Source organism: Tachysurus fulvidraco, chromosome 10, assembly GCF_022655615.1.
Source record: "Tachysurus fulvidraco isolate hzauxx_2018 chromosome 10, HZAU_PFXX_2.0, whole genome shotgun sequence".
Taxonomy (NCBI): Eukaryota; Metazoa; Chordata; class Actinopteri; order Siluriformes; family Bagridae; genus Tachysurus; species Tachysurus fulvidraco.
In genome coordinates this window covers 10,871,811-10,891,276 of record NC_062527.1, presented here as the reverse complement: position 1 = coordinate 10,891,276, position 19,466 = coordinate 10,871,811, and the positions used below count along the sequence as shown (strand labels likewise).

Genomic DNA, 19,466 nt, shown 5'->3' with positions numbered 1-19,466 from the left:
GTATATAAACAATTATAGATCTGATTTTTGAAATATGTTCTTGACATGACATACACACACACACCTGTATGACGATAGGGCAGGGTAGGCCAGGTATCCTGAGCGAAAGTACCCGGGGTCCAGCCCTAACGGGAGTGAAGATAATCTCAAGTCTTCAGCAGAACCATAGGGGCGGAACCCACTGCGCAGGTATTCCTCTGGCACCGCCCCCAAGGGCACTGCACCAACTGGCACAGCCCCCGACTGCAGAACATGAGGCATCTGACGTGATAAACTGAGAGAGAGGGGAAGAGAGAGAGAGAGAGAGAGAGAGAGAGAGAGAATACCTTATGAAACAAATATATTAATAGAACACTATATGCTAAAGGTAACATTAAAGGTAGTCTATACATGTGTCCGGCTCTTACTTAAGGGCTTGTAGACGAGGATCCTGCATTACAGCATTGGGGTTCAGGCCAAAATGATAAGGTGCTCCCATAATGTGAGGGGGAAGTGAGGAGACGCTCTTCTCCTGAGTCGCTGTAGGAGGAGGAGGAGGAGGGTCTGAGGTCAGCCGCTCTCGAGCAGGCCCTCTCAATGCAGCCTCAGCCTAGGAACACAAAAAAATGTGATTAATGTTATTATCTTAACTATAAGTGCCATATCAGGTCAAACGTGCATTTTTTTATTTTTATTTTTTTTGCATTCGTGTCTTTCAAATCTGTTGTTAATTAAGTCAAACTATTTATTTTATCCAGCTTGTTTTGGTTTCCTAAAATAGGAGCAGGAGCTAGAATATTTGCTGACCCTATATGGCTGTAAAAGCCATACTTACAGACTTTCGTCTGTCCGTGGCCTTATCTATTGTAAAGCAGCCACAAAGCAGGGCAGAAGAAAAATGTAGAACAGTCAACAGAAGAATGCAAAGCATATATTTTGCATGAAGTTTTTAGCATGTAAATGTAATTCAAAGCAGCTTTCTAATGACTACAGCACTCCTTGTCTGGCATGAGATAAGGCCACATCACCAAGACAAGTGCAGAGTATTTGTTTAAACCCAAAGGCACAGATATACTTCATCCTCACCATGCATGTGTGGACGCACAGTAGCAATGCAAGCAGCATTGTTCACATACTCGCTTGTGTATCTTATTCACATCTGGAGAATTAAATGCAGCATCCACTAGATGGCAATTCAGAGTCAAAACATCTCTGTCTGGCTTCCAAGTCAAACTGAATGGTAGCGATTACACACAGCTGACGATTTCCCTTTCAAACTTTCTGCAGTGGGCATGATTGATGCCATTGGGCTGCGTCTTAAATCGAAAACTCAGATCTTACATTTAAAATTATTAATACAGATTCCAGAGCTACACAAAACAGCCCTTTCTGTAGAATTAAAAAGCTTTTTAAAATTTAAAGACTTACTGTTTTCCCTACTTGATGGTTATGTTCAATAATGTTCTAGAATAGTGTAGACGTATACAATTTGATTCACAGTGTTACTCTGTATAGTCAGTGATACAGTGAGTAATGGTGCTATATTGTCTCCATTATTTACATTGGGATCACATCACTCAAACCCGCTGGGCCTAATTCTAGAGATGTGCACAAGTGATGCGCCAAATTTACACACGGAGGCCATCTTGTCTATGCACGGTTACAGAAAGTAAAAATCAGCTTTATGTGTGTTTGTGTGTGTGTGTGTGTGTGTGTGTGTGTGTGTGTGTGTGTGTGTGTGTGTGTGTGTGTGTGTGTGTGTGTGTGTGTGTGTGCATGCGTGAGTGTGTGTTTAGGGGCCAGAATCATAGGTTTTTTTTTTTAAATCCTCTTTATTGCTGGCAGCAAAGCCTTCAGAACAGCTCCTTTCCACCACCTCCTCTGGGCAGAAGCACAGAAGCTCTTTGTGTGTGAGGAGAAAGCCTGGTTTGATCGGGGGAAGTGGGCATTGTCTGAACTGCTCCCCCAGTGACTGCACAGCCAAACAGTCTCACAGAAGCACTGAGAGATCAAGCCTGAGCAAACAAACCCATCAAACCCATTAACAAACACACACACAAACACATACACACACACACACACACGCTTGGAAGGCAGTAAACCCACATCTTTCAACAATCCCCATTATGCTGGCCCTTTCTTATACCCTGTGACCTCATTGCACCCTGACTGAACCCCATTTAACACTGAACAACTGGACTGCACATGAGCATTCACTCTAACACACACACACACACACACACACACACACACACACACACACACACACACACACACACACACACACACACACACACACACACACACACACACACACACACACACACACCATCTTTAGCTTCCTGCCTCATGTACTGTATACCCTAATGCTGCTTTATGCTTTAAGCCAAACAAAGCTAAGTGGACTATCCTATTGTTTTTTCATGTCTTATAATCACATTGAACTAATTCAGAAAGCTTGGAGACGGAGGCCTTCACACGGTCAGCACTAACACTAGTATTAAAGGACAATTTGTTTAGTATAGTGCTGCACTAAATGCCTTACTCCTCCTGAGAGGTTATTATGTTGTTATATTGTGGCACTGACAGGAAAGCCAGTCATACTGCGTTACGAGCTGTGTAGCTATTATTATTTTCAACTCGTTCTATTTTACACCAAGTAGCTTTTAAGCTACTTAATCAATCATTCCTTATTGTTGTGATAACTCAGGATTTCATTAGTTCATTTGTTCTCAAAGCACTAACAAATCCCAAACCCCCCCCCCCCAAACATCACCACAAAAGTGGTCAAGAAACAGATGATAAAAAGCTAGAAAGCACTATCTCTATCCATCCAGCTCTATCCTTACAAAACCACCTCATATCTTTACAGGCATTTTTGCCATGGAGTCAGACATCCATCATGAGTGACATGCAGAGATAAAAACAAGAGAACAGAAGGAAAGGAAAAAGAGAGGTACAGAAGAGGAAAGCGATCCGGAGGGAGAGACAGTGTGTGTTTGGAGAGCTTAGACAGGTCCCATGCAAACTGGGTGAATTTCTCTAATGGCTCATAAAGAAGGAGAGATGATTGCTGGTGGTATTGTGGCCTTTCCGTGACCTCAAACATACACAAGGCTGGAGATACGGAGAGGAAAGTCTCGTCCTCATTTAACTACAAGTCACAAGATTTCACTAGACTACTCAGTGTGTCACTGCGAGATGGCTGCTTGCAATTTACTTTATCAGCATCCAAATACATATGCACAAAGTATATAGTGTATGTATACAATTTTGTAGCTGAAATAATGTGAGGAGTGTGCTCACACCATTGCAAATTTATTTGAAATTAAAAAAAAAAAAGTGCACTTATTCAACCAGAAAAAATAAAGTGTGGATGTTTCACACGTCATGCTTATGTAGTGAAAAAGGGAGCGGGGCTACCAAGATTTCAATATGGCTGATGACCCTCTGGTGGAAATGACCTCTTACAAATAGTCAATTGGGACACTGTTTGGGACGAGGAGCTGTGTCTCACCTGTCTCCCTTCACTTCTCCACATTCCATTGACTGTTTTTGTAGGAGCGATGGTGACCACGGGTGGCGTACTCGACACACTGTGGGTGGCAGAAGGAGCCCCAAGACCAGGCCCTGACACTAATGAAACCCGCTTGGGCGTGCCCACTGGTGAGCTGTGATTGGTGGCTGGAGAGGAAACAGGAGAAGAATCGCCACTGATGGGGCCTGAGGATAAAAAGAACAACACAAGCAAGATTTCAGTTCAGGAGCAGAGAATAACGCGAGGATAAAGCAGTGGGACTCAAATCGTCTATCACCATTTTTCATTCAGAGAGAAGTTAAACAACGTGTCAAACCTGTGTGGGACATTATCAAGTCTTACAGCTAGATAAAGTTACGCAGTACTCGATTTACAAGTCCTGTCACAAAGCAAAAACCCTTTCAGCACTCAGTGAGAAGCTATGCAGATGACAAATCTCCCAGCAATCCAGGAAAAAGAAACAGCAAAAAGGAAAAAGAGATAAAAGATGAGAGAAGTGGAAAGGCTGTGTGTGTGTGTGTGTGTGTGTGTGTGTGTGTGTGTGTGTGTGTGTGTGTGTGTGTGTGTGTGTGTGTGTGTGTGTGTGTGTGTGTGTGTGTGCCAGAAAGCACAAGCAGGCTGTCAGATAAGTGTATGTGCATCATCACTTCCTGACTGCCAACCTCCTCGCTAACAAAGCCCTCTTCTCAATGACAGATCAGATGCCAGTTTACAAAGCTACAGAAACAAACAGTGATTAAAATCTCCCTGCAGTGAACACACACACATACACACACACACACACACACACACACAACAGTGAAATGCAATCATATATACACACGCTCTGCTCACTTTCTCCCATTAATCAACTAAACCCATAGCAGTGCACTGTTTGAGTGTGTGTGTGTGTGTGTGTGTGTGTGTGTGTGTGTGTGTGTGTGTGTGTGTGTTCAGACCTTCAGAACAATTTACAGAAATATCAATGGTAAAATAAATCCAGCCAGACACTGATAAGCAGGTTTACTTGTTGTGTGTGTGTGTGTGTGTGTGTGTGTTTGTGTGTGTGTGAGACAAATGAATTCAGTGACACAAACATGCAGATACACAAACAGAAAACGTACCCCCTGTTCACAGCACCTGTCTGAGCCACCCAACAATAGGAGCAAAGTAGGTCAACCCCTCTCTGGGCGCCTGTCTTTGCACAGAGGTGATAAGTGTGTGCGCGCGCACGTGTGTGTGTGTGTCTGCGTGTGTGTGTGTGTGCATAAGCATCTGTCTTAAATTGTGTGTCCCTTTTACCAGTGTGTATACAGTATGTGTGCGAGTGTATTACTCTAAGCCAATGCTCAATCGCTTTAAAGTGGGCTACTCCCTGAGGAGGTTAGAGAAAATCTGCTTTACTGTGGCCTTTGATTAAGCCAAAGCTGTAGTCCAAGCAGTCACTGATCCACACACACACACACACACACACACACACACACACACACACACACACCACACACACACCCCACACACACACCCCACAAATATGCATAAGTCAACAAAGGCAAATAACTCTAGTCAGCGGCAGTTTTCCCAAATGAGCTTAGCCATGCAGAGGCACTGCTGAAAAATAAACTACTGAGAAACATAGAGAGAGAGAGAGAGAGAGAGAGAGAGAGAGAGAGAGAGAGAGAGAGAGAGAGAGAGAGAGAGAGAGAGAGAGAGAGAGAGAGAGAGAGATGGTGGGAGGAAAGGGGGGGCAAGTCCACAGACCAAGAGACAGGCATTATATAGCTCAGTAATCATTGAAGGTCCAACAGCAATTAGTCAAGAAATCCTATTGAGTCAGGTACAGAGCTACTACTTCATCACACGGCTAAAAAAAAAAGCAGGAGCAGTCAATACATTCCAGCACTTGTTCACTCCTCTGTCTCTATTTAATCAAAGCCAATAGGAAGAAATTTAACGATCAATGGTCAAAGCTAAAAATAGTGACGTCTAAAAACCAAACCAAACCAAAATGACTCTGCCTGGAAAGTAATCATCTACCAGTGTCTCAGAGGTTAAAGTTCTGTTTCAATGACCTGAAGATCAGCATGTCTGCCAGAGAGCTTCTGCTGGACCCCAATTATATGCAATGTAACTTCATCCTATCATGGGCTCCCCCTAAATTTAGTGCGGACTGACGATCGAGTCGCAGACATATGTAACATGTCAAAACATTTGTCATTACAGTCAAAAATAAAAACCTGGAAACTGGTTAGAAATTAGCTTTAACTGCTAGTCGCTAGCATTATCATTTAGCCCATGTTTTTTTATTTTCAGGATGACTCAAAGATGACTCCAATTACCAGTCTGTAAGGTCTTAGAAAACTGAAATCGTCTTATTTTCATAATGTTTCTCTACCAAAGAACACTTTCATGGCACATCTGTTTGGCAAACATGGACAAGGGAATGTAAGATGCATCAGAGGATGATATTTTAGTGTCAGACAGCAGGCTATGGTTCATATGGAATACAAAAGAGCTTAAAAGGAAACATATTACAACACACAAGCAGCAGACAGCACATTTGCCAACAGACATAAATCATCTCGATATCATATCAACGTGATATTTAGACTTTATCTGTTAATCCTGATAGTATCATAAATCACCCCAAGCCTACAGTTCAGTGCATCTAAAGCCTGTGTGCAATAATAACTGACAAGAACCATGACACACTGCGTGACTCAATACTCACCTGTACTGGCAGTGTAAAGAGGTTTACAGATGAATTGTCGACTGGTGTTTGAAATACATGAAGCAAATTCCAAACTACATCTATTACACTCTAACAATAAAGACGTGAGAGAAAGTCTAAACAACGTGGTCCTTATCTAGTTTATACAACCGAAGCAGTACAGTAACATATCGTTCTGGTAACAGGAGGTTTGTGGCATCTTGTCATGATCAAACTGAAATAAACTTACTCATAACTAGAAAATCTGCCCACACAATAATCAGTCTCACATGTGAAAAGGAAAATTATACAGATATGAAACTTGTTTTATAAATACAGTGAACATTTGTACAGAATCGATGTCCTAACGTCCATTTACAGTAAATATTCCCTTTATGAAATAAATAAATACATTTAAAAAAGAGAAAATGTCGTCTATCTTGTTTGCGGTAAACGAACAAAAGACTGGGTAATATGATTACAATTCAATATTTATATTTAAAGACTCGATATCTATTGTGACATGGATGTCATTCTATGTTTTAGATGTTAAAAATCTTTGTTTATGTAACTATATATTAACTGGAAGCAGCTACTGCAATGTTAACATTTGCACAAACATTTTTTTCTCTTTTTCAGTGTTAAATATTTGTAACATCTTTTTTAAAATATAGAAAATCAAAACATTGGTTTTAGTGTCATTTTCGAATGGGACACTACTGTACTGAGAACAGTGAGAAAGCCAATAGATTAAGATACATATTCTGTAGTAAAGAAATTCTTTTGTGAATTATATGATATTTTTCTTCTATCACCAGCACTGAATTGTTCCTTTACCACAGATGCAGTGGATAGAGAAAAGCTTGAAGAACCATCGTGTGCTCAGCTTCATGCTTGGGGTTGTTTCATGTGTAAAATGAATAAAGAAATAAATATATATATATAAAACAGGAAAAGAGGCTGTGAAAGAAAGCAGCCTTACAGTCAGCTAAAAGGCAGATAAGAGGAGATGTTAGCTTGAGAAGATTCATTAGCTGCTTTTTGAAAGGTTGAGCTTTCTTTATTAATAAGCTTAATAAAGAAAATTATTAACTTTATTAATAATCTACGATGGGATTTTGGGAACAGAGATAGTTCAGTGACGCTCAGGGAGGCCAGTGCCATAATCACCTCTTAACAGCTGACAGAACTCTCCCAGAAGTTTTATTCGTTCTCAAGTTTTAAATGAAGTGATTCCTCAAATAACCCAATCAGTTCATGCACCTCTCTCCAGAAGTTCCCTCCTGAACTCTGACTTTCATCTGCAGCTTGTGGCTGAAAAAAATTCATTTACTGCAGAGTGCTAGTTTGATTGCTCGTGGCAAATTCCACACGAGCTCAAGCGTGTGTCAAACTATCATTAAAAAACAAAGAGAGCAAGTGTATGTGCGCACTTGGGTGTGTGTGAGCTTGAGTGTGTGTTTGTGTGTGTGTGGGGGGGGGGTGTTTAGCTGGGCGGCGTATCTGTGAGTCTCGTCTTTGGCTGTGGCTAGAACACAATCACACAGACAGATGGGGACTTCAACAATGTGCCAGCAAAATCCGTCAAATCCACATGCAAATATTATTCAAATCTATTCCGTGTGATCTGACCACAGCAACAGACCTTGGAGCACAGTGTAAGTGTGTGTGTGTGTGTGTGTGTGTGTGTGTGTAAGTGTGTGTGTGTAAGTGTGTAAGTGTGTAAAAGTGTACATGTAAAACCTGGACCAATTGTAACAACCGGCCTTTTACTGCGTAGCCAGATTTAATTCTATACGAACTGACATTTGCTGAATATCTGGTTTCCATCTATGTGCCACAATAACAACATTGCTGTAATAGTTACTGATATTGAAAGAGATTCAGTGCTCTTAATCACAAATAATTGCAAGAAGATATACTTGGATTTACAAGCACCCGGCTGAATGAATACACTTACTTTAAACACCAAAATATCAAAATGAAAGTAAGCAGATCCAGTAAGCAGTGTGCTTCCTCTCCACATTAAACTACACGTACGAATAAACCGCAGTGAAACAGGTTTACTTTGTAGCTCATTAAAAAATAAATGGTCTTTACATTTTTATTACCAATATGAAAGAAAAAATATCAAATTAATCAAACAACTTCTATCGGTAGACAGGAAGTCACAAAATAAAGACAAAAGATGAAGATGAAGATTAGCATCAAATGAAGATTAGCTTAAACTGAAAAAAAGATATTATATGGCAAACATACTCTTTTTATAAAGGTGAAAAGATATTCTAGGTAAAGATATTTTAGCACACCATTTCAGTCCCCCCACACTGACTGGGTTTTAGTAGCTTATAAACAAAACCACTGTAGATGAAGCACAAACGTGCAGTTTTCAGTTGTACCAAAAAAAAGACAATCACACTTTTTTTGCAGGCAGCAGCAAGGTGCACAGATTAGATCTCTCTGCACAAGACATGTGATATCTACTGAAGTTAAGGCACCACAAGGCACAGTTTATTGTAGAACTGCACTGATCTTTAACAGACGGATTTGTCTGAGAGACAAAAGTGCTGGAAAAGGAACAAGCACAAACATTCAAATAGCCCTCAACTGACACTGCTCAGCTGCCATACAGCACGAGTTGAGCAGAAAGAATAGAAAAAATACAGGGAAGAGAGGAGGAGGAGGAGGAGGGATGCATGACGTAGAGATGAGAAAAGGATTTAAAACGATTTAAAGTCAAAGGTTGTGATGGTGTAAAAGTGTGTAAATCTGTTGTGTATTAAATGCACAAGTCAGAGTCTGGCTGCATGTATGGAGTGATGAAGAAAGGGGTGGAGAAAAGGACAAATACAAAAGAGGGCAGTCAAGAGGACACACCCACCTCTGGGTTCCTCCGCCTGCTTGGCCAGTTTGCGGAGAGCAGCGGCAAATCCGGAGTGAGCGGACTGGGAAGCGGTGTTCCCATTGGCTAGAACTGTGCCGCTGATGGGGGAGGGTGTGAGAGGACTGACGGTCGCCGTGGTGCGTGTTGCCGTGGAGATCATTCCTAACGATGGCGACTTTGGCTCATGGCTCATGCCTGAAGAAGAGAGAAGAGCAATGGGGGAGGGGTCAAAGAGAAAGAGAGAGAGAGAGAGAGAGAGAGAGAGAGAGAGAGAGAGAGAGAGAGAGAGAGAGAGAGAGAGAGACTGATTTAAATGTGATCATGTCCTTTGCAGTCAGCAGATCTGAATGCAATTTGGCAAATATGCGAGAGACATGTTAGACATTGCTCTCTATCACGATCATCATTGTCAGAAAGTCAGAAACAGCTAAGGGAATATGTTTTAGCTGAATCCCAGTCATCACTCCAGTACAGTTCCAGAGATTTGTAAATTCAATGTGAAGCAGCAGTGAAGCTGTTCTGTGGTTTGTTTGTTTTCTCTCTCTCACACAAATCACTGTACAATCTTTATAAGCATCACATTCATATATATATATCAGCTTGGCGTATGTTTGGTGATACTTCCTCACTATATAAGAGCATTTCTGTAGAGAATGCATAACCGGTCATCTCTCTATCAAAGTTAATGCAGAGATAATAGCCCTCCGATTTAGCAAAAAAGAATTGATGGATTTAACTTCACCTCCTGAGGAAATCAATATCACACTTTAGCAGCATCGATAAAGCTACAGAGAATGCTTCATGAATATGGGAAGCACATGCTGTCTCACAATATGCACATGACAATATAATGGATGAGTGTGTAAACTTCATTTACATTTACATGTATTCATTTGGCAGGTACGTTTATCAAAAGCCAATAATAAGCGAGGAAGAGTGCTGAGAAGGTTAATGAGCTGACGGTGACAAAAAAATGATGCTAACTGTAATATATTAGCTATATTATTATTATAGTATATATTACTTTCTTTTTGTAGGAAAAAAGAAAGTAATATATACAGTAGGTCTTAGATAATATCTGATAGGGTGAGAGATAGAATTACCCTTTTATTCCTTCATCCATCAGTTTTTTCCGTACCCAATAAATAGAAATTATTCAGAACAACTTACTGTATTTAAAATGTTCTTTAAATGTAGCTGCTTTGATTACTGTGATGTATTGTGTAGGAGTTTCCATATCTTCGACCTGAGTCAGTGGTCACATACTCACATTCATCATAAGCTCTATAACAGTAAACTCTGCTCCCTTCTGTCCTCATGTTGAACTGCAGGGAGCAATTATTAATGACACTAGCCACATTAGGGGCTCTAGTTAGCATATGTTGGTCCCCTGACTCCCCTAAAGTGAAAGTCCACTCCAGCTAGAGTCTCCATCACACATGTAAACACAGCACACACACTGTGTGTGTGACTTTCTGAAGCGCTGCTCAGATTCACTACACACACACGTCATTGAGGTGAAAATATGAACAGTACTCATTAGAAAACATCCATATATATATACACATGTATGCACATACTGAATACTTAGCATTTAAATGTATTATTTATCTTATCCAAAATAAATCCAGACCTACCTAATGGATTATGCCAAAACCTTCAGCCTCCAGTCATCCGCATACAACACTGTCCTGTGTAGTCTTTATTCTATTATTAAAAACAAACCACCACACTCAAGGCTGCTTACTTGATCTTCTCCCTCATCCCAGCAGCACAGCACCTCACACTCGTTTACTCCCTGCAGCCAAACACACACACATACACACACACACACACTCCTTCTGTCTCCCTCTGTCTCTCAATCTAACAGCTGCTGTATCACATGACCTGCCCTCTAATTCACTTCCTCTTTTTCTATTTTTTCCCCCCTCACAGACAAGTAAATGCTGTACAGTGACAAACCACACCCTCCTGTCGCCTCCTTATTGCCACACGCCACACCTTGTGATTCGTCCGTATTACTACAAACAATGGCATCCTCTATCTTCTCGTTTTGTTATTACAGGCCACACATACCCGCTTCTGTGTAACTTTATCCTCTACCTTAGCACAGGACTTTTTTCCTGAACAGCCAATCACCCCATCCACCCCTACCGGTACATTAGGCCACACCCTCCTTCCGAATACCTGCACTAATCCCACCCATTCTGTACCGGACCAGCCACACCCTCTGCTCTGGCTCCTCCCCCTGCACTGTGAAACAATTTCCATACATTCCATAAACAAAGATCAAGACCTCACCACCTTAACAAGTTTCACTACAGAATGAGAGACAGACAGAGAAAGAGTGAGAGACAGAACCAAGCAGCAGGGGTGTGCAAAGTTGTTGTAGATGAATGATGTAAGTTATGAGCAACAGAAGGAAAAAACATCTTTCAACCTTGCAATTACACCACGTCACATTTAGACACGATGTTGCCTACACTAATCACCTTCTTTTTCTTGCATTTATTTATAAACATGAAGTCATCCAACCTCCCTACAAGTGTGTGCAGCCTGCTGTCTGACAGATTACTCACCTTAGATTATAGACATGTGGAAAGAAGAGCAGTATCTCACTAAGCTATAAAATCTGTTTTCTGACGTTAAGTGCATGGATATGCGCAAGTCCTTACACAGACAGGAACAGAGTTAAGCCGGATTGTAGACTGCGCGTCTTACAAGAACTTGTTCGCTGTGGTTAAGAGCACTGGTTTCACACGTGCATAATGTACTTAACTCTCAACCATTTAGTGACATTGTAGCCAAAGACAACAGAGGATAAAATTCAGGCAGAAAGTTTGAATTAAAACCCCAGAGTGTAACTGCTGCTACACCGCTCATATAAAGCACATCAATGGGAGGATGGTGCAAAAGTCACAGGACAGATACAACTACAGTAGTGCCACTGGCTAAATGTAAACAAAATATGTTACCAGACAGATAAAAATCCTATTTATTACCTAAGGTTTCTTTCTTTTTCTTCTATTTCTGCATGGGCCTGGATCACCAAGACTGAGAATGTATCGTAGAGAACATCATAATTTTACATTCACTGCGTTTGGCAGACTTTATCCAGAGCGGCGTAAAAAAACAAAAAAAAAACAACAAAAAAAAAAAAACACAAAGAGCTTTTCAGTCTTCATTAACACTAGGTTACAGAATTAAAATACCATCAACCTAAAACACTGTTCAGGTTTTTGCTTTTTAAAATACATTACACATAAAACAAATAGTAGTACTATCGAGGCTGTGGGCATCATATAGTCCGACAGGCACTAAACATACACACATAGTTTAATAAACACATAGTTTAAAACTGGCTTGAGAACTGGCTTGAGAACTGGCTTGAGAAAGAGAAAGAGAAAGAGAGAGAGAGAGAAAGGGGAACTGAGTGCATGTGAAAAAAAAAACACAATGAAACTCCCCAGGTTTAACAGATAGTTAGGAATGTTAACTTAACACCTCCTTCTCTCTTATTCCCCCCCCACACCCATACTGAGAGGAGGAGATGATGAGTGATGGTGTCAGACAGACGGTTTTCATCTCTGATCTAGCAGCGCCGGTGCATGGGAGTTGTTCAGTTGCTATCACCAAGAAACAAATACAGCCAGAGAACACAAACAAACACAAAGTGCAGGGATATAATAATAATTCTGTTTATATACGGTGTTGTCTGTAACTAACCGGACTACCAGCGTATATCTGCACTATGATTTTTGAGATGAAATTCAGAAACATACTGTGTGTCACTAGTAGTGCTCTTTGTCTGCACTTTAATCAGGTGACATCTTTAATTCTGAGCTCTTTGTATCTATTAAAGAGTGAGTCGCGTTTTTTTTTTTGACACACAATCCCTCTATTTCTGAAACAATACTTCATCTGGAATACAATTCTGTAAGTGCTTTGTTTTTAAGATGAACTGTTGACTTTCATGCACTTTAAAGAAAAAAAAGATTGTGTGAGATTTACGAACCTCAAAGTCATGCTAGTGTCTTCTTCTCTTTAACACATCTATGCCCACTTCCTCAACAGCTACAGCAATCTGTTCTAGTTATTTTCATGACTGAAATTTCAAAATGTGATTGTTGATTCCGACACATACATAGCGTCTCTAATCGATTTAATCGGTTTTTGAGCCTCACGGGTTTATTTTGTTTCACTGCCACTGACACATTCTTAATCTTAAGACAAAAGATGCAAAGGTCACATTTAGAAAGAACTTGCTCTCATGAAAGAACTAATGATGCAGTGCATGAACTAATGATGCAGTGACACACAGCTGTTCAAGAAACAACTTAGCAACCAAATGACCAATTATCTCTATTACCTTAAAATGGAGCTGTAGGAAATTAGCTATAGAAATCAGGCAGACGTTCATACAAGAAAAAATAAAAAGTATTCTGATTATCACAATGCTTACATAATTAAAAGTTTAAAAAAAACTAATCCTTTTTTCTAGTTTTACTTATTATCGCTAATGTTTTTGAGCTAAACTACTCTTACATCAATTAACAGCCAAAAACGTTGTTGTTGTTTGTTTTTTTTTTAAACATCTCCTAAATATATTAGATGTAATCATGCACTTTTTTTGTTCACTACATTGGTTCAACAGTGTTACCATGTTATACACTCTGCAGTGAACATATACAGTATAAAAAGCCAGATAGCAAAAATAGGAGTTTTCTCATGAGCTAAATATCTTTTTTCGATTCCTTCGTTTTCCTTCTAGGAACTGCCTTATCCTGATCAGAGACGTAGTGAAACCACATCCCTGGGACATCAGTCCACCACAAGGCATCATGCACACACACCTTCTGTTTCCCAACCACGTTGCAATTTAACATAGCCAGTCCACTTCCCTGCATGTTGGGTAGCATGTGAGAGGATATGGCTTGCTCGTTAGGGATAAAGATTCATTCCAATTTTAAAACGTTATCATTTTTATTCAGAACTTTTATATTCCTGTAAAGTTGCATCGTGAAAATGTGCATTGTTAAAAGCACTATACAAATAAAAGTTTACTGAAGTGAACACTGGAGAACCCAGAGGAAGCCACACTGACACCCACATGGCAGTGAGAATACGGATCATACCGGGGACCATGCAGCTGTGGAGCAGAAACACCACCGTGTCTGAAGATGACCATCAACAAAAGTTATTGCCTCCTTATAATTATCCTTGATTAGGTTGCTTGGTTCATTACATAACATTGATAAGCATTCACAAGCTGATCCATTGATTACTTGCCATTCAAATGGAATTTTGAAATGAATCTGGCATTAATCCATATACTAAAAGCTGATATTTTATACTGTAACCTCATTACGGCTGTTTTAGGCTTAGAATAAAAGATTAAGCATCAAAACAAAACAAAAAATCCCTCTGGTTGAAATTTGGCAGTAGAAAGTGAGTCCTGGGTGACTCCTAATTTACCTGCCTCTTTGGCACATAACACTCATGGTGATACTCAAAGAAAGAGGGAAGAAGAAGAAGAAGAAAAAGAGTATGCTTTAATAGCATGGGGTCACAATATTTTGGCAAGTGAAAATGCTGACTCAGGGCATTTAGTAGCGACAGTGGGTGGCTCGATAGTTTCTTCCTAGAGTCCCACAGTTTCCTCTGGCTCCCAAAGGTCTGTTCATTAGACAGCACAGACCATGCAAATCCACCCTGCCCTACCCGACATGACCAGCTTATGGAAATCTAACAGCAGAGCAATGGGGGGAAATGGATGATGGATGGTATGTCAGCTTGTTTTGTAGAGTGTACCGGCAGACAAAGAATATATACATAGAAACATGCTAGCAGGAACACACACGTCCCTAATGGCACTACAACAGCAGTAATGCGTGGGTGACCACAGGGACCTGAGGTGCCCTTGGTGTTCATTAAGACCAGAGAATGCCTCAAACACACCTGCCCTCTGCTCATTAACCTCAGTGTGTGTGTGTGAATGTGTGTGTACATACTGTATGTGTGTGTTTAAATAACGATGCTGGTGAGAAAGAACAAGAAACGAACATGTGTGTGTGTGAGGTAGAGAGATATAATGTCCATCAAAATACGTGCAAGTAAAAGAAAGATTTCATGTTATAGATGTAGCTGAAATGCATGTTCTAAATAATGAATACTCTAAAAATTTCTACTTAAAACATCTACCATGCTGACGTGTGGGAGCTCCACAGTTATTTTTTTTTTACAATGGCACAGACATGAGAGAAGAAAGGAATTTAACTAAAGCAAATGTATAGAAAAAGCCTTTAACCTAAAGCTCTATACCTAACCTCTACTATAAATCTTTTACATGAAAAATGTGAACACAAAAGCACAATGTATAGAAAGACCAAAGCTGTATTCATTCAATAGGGCAGGAGTTTACATGGTGATTTGCAGGAATTCATATCCTCCCTGACCATATTGTTCTCTTTGTAAAGAAGCCACTGTTAAAGAATAACATTTGCATGAAAAGAAAAGAAGATAAAATCGTTCATTAAGGAATAAAGTCTGATAATAAAAAAAAAGTCCCACATAAAATACTCTGCGAGCACCATCAACAATTACACTTTATTTAATGTGTTTATGTGGAGAATAACCCATACACCAAATCCCAACGTAGTTACTATATCGACAATAATGTATATAGAGTGAGGACATTAATTTTCTGTTACAGCAGCTCTGAGTATTTCACATCACGTTTATATTAATCACAACCTTCTGACCAATCAGATTCAGGAATGAGTCAGTGCTATGGAGTGAGTTTGTAATTTGTGATGTTAAAGCTCTGCTGACTTGCTGATAAACTTGGACATTTTATTAGCCATACTTATTGGTAAACTACCAAGTTTCATTTTATGGACTTAACTGGAACTGAAGACTGTGACGATTGTGTCCTTGTGTCAGTGCTGTAATCTCAGTTTACAGCACCGGACTCTGACTAAGGAGCAATCGTCTTCTAAAGACCTGGCAGAAACAATTAACACCACTGGTAAAAAAATATATACTCATCAGGCCATCCTTAAAAATATTATTGTTTCTCAAATTTTATTTATTTAATTATTTTTTTGCTTTAAGTCCGGCCGACTTGCCGGTTGTAATTTTTTTTTTTACTCTTCAAACAACTTATACAAAAGCAATAAAATAATATTAACGGGTTCGGGCACCATAATACATCTAAAAAATTCATCAAAACAGCTCAACACCGCTTTAACTTGGCACAAAGTTCTGGAAAAACTGTGTCCAGCATCAAAATAAGGTTTGCGATGATGCGCCCGAAGGCACGGGTTGAAGACCCAGTCAGTGACGTCACAATATGTTAATTTGCTTAAAGTCATACTTACGTAATCACCATCACCAAAATTGTACAATTTTTACATTGAAACTTAATATATATAGACCTACCGACCAAACCTTTTTTTTTTTTACTGTTACTGCAAACCAGAATATTTTTAAGGATGGCCTCATACATCGAGTTATTTCTACTCTATGTTCTGATACACCATATTAACGGTCTCATTTTTGTTTTTAGCCATTATCTAGAAATCCTACTGAACACCACAACATTAAAGTGACATAAATGACACCACATTCCACTTCAAACATGACAGAAAACAGTATGACGTTGAATCAACAGAATATTTGTGTTTATTCTGAATCCCTGTACAACCCCTCTGCTCTGTTACTGTAGCATGAAAGAACACATGTTAGATGATGATGATTTAAGCTTATTAGTCAAAAAAAAAAACAGCAGGATAAATGGTAGTGCATTAAGCTTTGAATTTGTCTTGAAACGCATGAAGTTCCTCTGAATCAAAGAGAAATCGAGATTCTAAATTATGAAGAAAATAAGCACGAGCACAATCAGTAACAATAAATATGGCTGTTATTATTCTGTTAAAAATAATAACTAATTATTATGAGTGACATAGCACTTGTATGTAATTAAACAGTGGTGGTCTTAACACACAGCCGCTGAACACGCTAAGAGAACAGGAATGATTTTCAGCCCTGTCAGCAAACAGTGAGAACATTTCAGACTGAGCACACTACTGCTAAACTAAACGCCTGAATTGTGGCCTTTTGTATCATCTAATTGGCAAGGCTAACGCTTTGATTTTGCTTAGTATGTGATTAATTGTAAAGCCGCACAAATGAGATGTGCATCAACAAACAGGGCAGCAATTAGCCTTTGTAGTGAAGGGAAACGGAAAAGCGATACATTAAGCAAGGAGTGAAGCATGAGAGCTAGATGAAAGACCGAGGAGTATAGCGTAGATGTATAAAATAGAGCTAACCTTTGCCCTCTTAACTAGAAACATACAGAAAGTGTAAGTGAACACATCCCTTTAATCAAATCCACTCTTTCTTCTCGCCTTTTGTCTCCTCCTGTCCTCCTCTCATCATCTCTTGCTTCTCTTTTATGAAAGCAAAGGTTTCTAATGACTGATGCGCTGAAAGATTAGACAACACAGACGTACCCTGTGTTGTGTTTACCAAGCTTTTTACTTTACTGTAATTATACACAGTGAGCTACAGCTGAAGAATGACACTAAATATCGTTTTGTTGTTTATTTAATATTTTATTTGAAAGTGCAGAACTGAGTCATTTGCTTACTACATGTGTATAATAGACCTGCTCTCTGTGTGCTTCTCTTAGGGAAATGTTTGGCCCTGGACAGCTGTTGCACCACTGTAGTGACTCCCAAAGGCCTATGGGAAAGGCACAGTTTTGGGAACCACACCAGACCTCTAGACTCCCTAATGGCCACCAGTCTACTTCAGGTCTCCTTCTGCTGCTCTTGTGGGAGTGAGGGAGCAACACACAAAACCGGTACTCACACAGACTGTACCGTACTGCCTCCAGCCCAAATACACACACACACGGATGTGCACACGCACACACACATCCACACACACATCCACGCACACACACACACACACACACATACACATACACATACACACACACTCACAAGAAGAAACATACAAGCAGACACACATGCATGCACACACGCACGTAAACACTCTTGCAAATACACACAATCTGAACCTAATACAGCCCATGCTTCCTTTGTGTGCTTATCACCTCAGTGCCATCTGGACCATGATTTCAACAAAAGTGGACTGTCTCTTCTCTCTGTCAAATACACACACACTGTTTTCCATGAAGAGTGTAAGAATGGTTCCTTACAAATAAAAAGCAACTAATGGCACTGATGTTATTGAAAATGAATAGCTGGCAATGTGATGCACAACAGAAATCTTTATTTCGGCCGTCCCTGTCTAGTACAAGACCAAAACATGGACCATAAGAAGAGACCTCTATATAAACTGCATGGTTCTCTACAGTTAAGTGATTAGTCTGTTATTTATGTTCTTTGATCCACAAAACATTGTAAAACCTGGCTCTGTTAGTTTGCTCAACTCTAACACCTACTGTGTATCTATCATAACCAAGAGTTTACAGTAAACAACATTTGTACCATCTGTAGCATAAATATTCTTGTTAATGTTTAACCCATGGTAACCCCTGATTAAACAATGATATAACCCTTCATGTACAGTTAGTAGGGTTAGAGTACAACCTATTTGCTGGGTTTACCCCTCCCTGTACTGCAACTGGATATAGAAAATCCTTAAAATAGTAAATAAGAATACAATACAGCAGCTCGTGCAGCTCTCAACAACATGAAGCTCAAATCCTATCTGAAGAAGACATGCCAGACTTTAGACAGCACATGAAGTGAAAAAGAGTAATCACACAAACAAAACACTTTATTCATGACCCAGTTCTATTATTTAAAAACAATATTCATTAATTAAAGCAAACAGATTGATTGATTATCAAAATAATAAATTGTTTCTGTAGCTTTAATGCTTCCTGCTGTTTAGTAATTAATTGGAGCATCTTCCCCCTTCATCTCCTCTCTCTCTTTCTCCATTCCTCCTCCACACTGTCATTCTTTCCCTCTCTTTTGGGCAATAATTGCAGGCTAACAGGAGAGAGAAAAAGAGAGAGAGAGAGAGAGAGAGAGAGAGAGAGAGAGAGAGAGAGAGAGAGAGAATGTATGTGTGTGTTGCTCAGTGGGAGGCAGGGCAGAGGGAGGAGATGGGAAACAGGGCAGTTTATAGAGTAATGACAGTCCTCGAGGTGAGCTCTCTCCCTTAGGCTCTCCCAGTATATGTGTGTGTGTGTGTGTGTGTGTGTGTGTGTGTGTGTGTGTGTGTGTGTGTCCTGTCTGTCTTACCAGCTTGTATAAAAGTCTTCTAAATAAGAGCACTTTCATCATCACTTGCCCATTAATAAAGCAGCTTCACCCCATGAGTCAAACAAGTCCAAT

At 39.8% G+C, this 19,466-nt stretch overlaps 1 protein-coding gene across 7 annotated transcripts in view; it reads right to left on the bottom strand.

The window, feature by feature from the left end:
• Positions 1–19,466, bottom strand: part of LOC113660118 (genetic suppressor element 1-like) — a 70,109-nt gene that overhangs the window by 8,457 nt on the left and 42,186 nt on the right. For 5 of the 7 annotated variants that reach the window (XM_047819338.1, XM_047819339.1, XM_047819340.1 and 2 more), the window contains exons 2-5: positions 9,085–9,282; positions 3,497–3,702; positions 408–589; positions 65–274 (exon numbers count right to left, since the gene is read on the bottom strand). In XM_047819338.1, coding sequence (XP_047675294.1) covers positions 65–274; positions 408–589; positions 3,497–3,702; positions 9,085–9,282 — 796 coding nt within the window. Of the gene's footprint in view, positions 1–64; positions 275–407; positions 590–3,496; positions 3,703–9,084; positions 9,283–10,724; positions 10,904–19,466 lie in introns of those variants that run through there. The other 2 variants (XM_027173400.2, XM_047819343.1) reach the window with 2 other exon arrangements.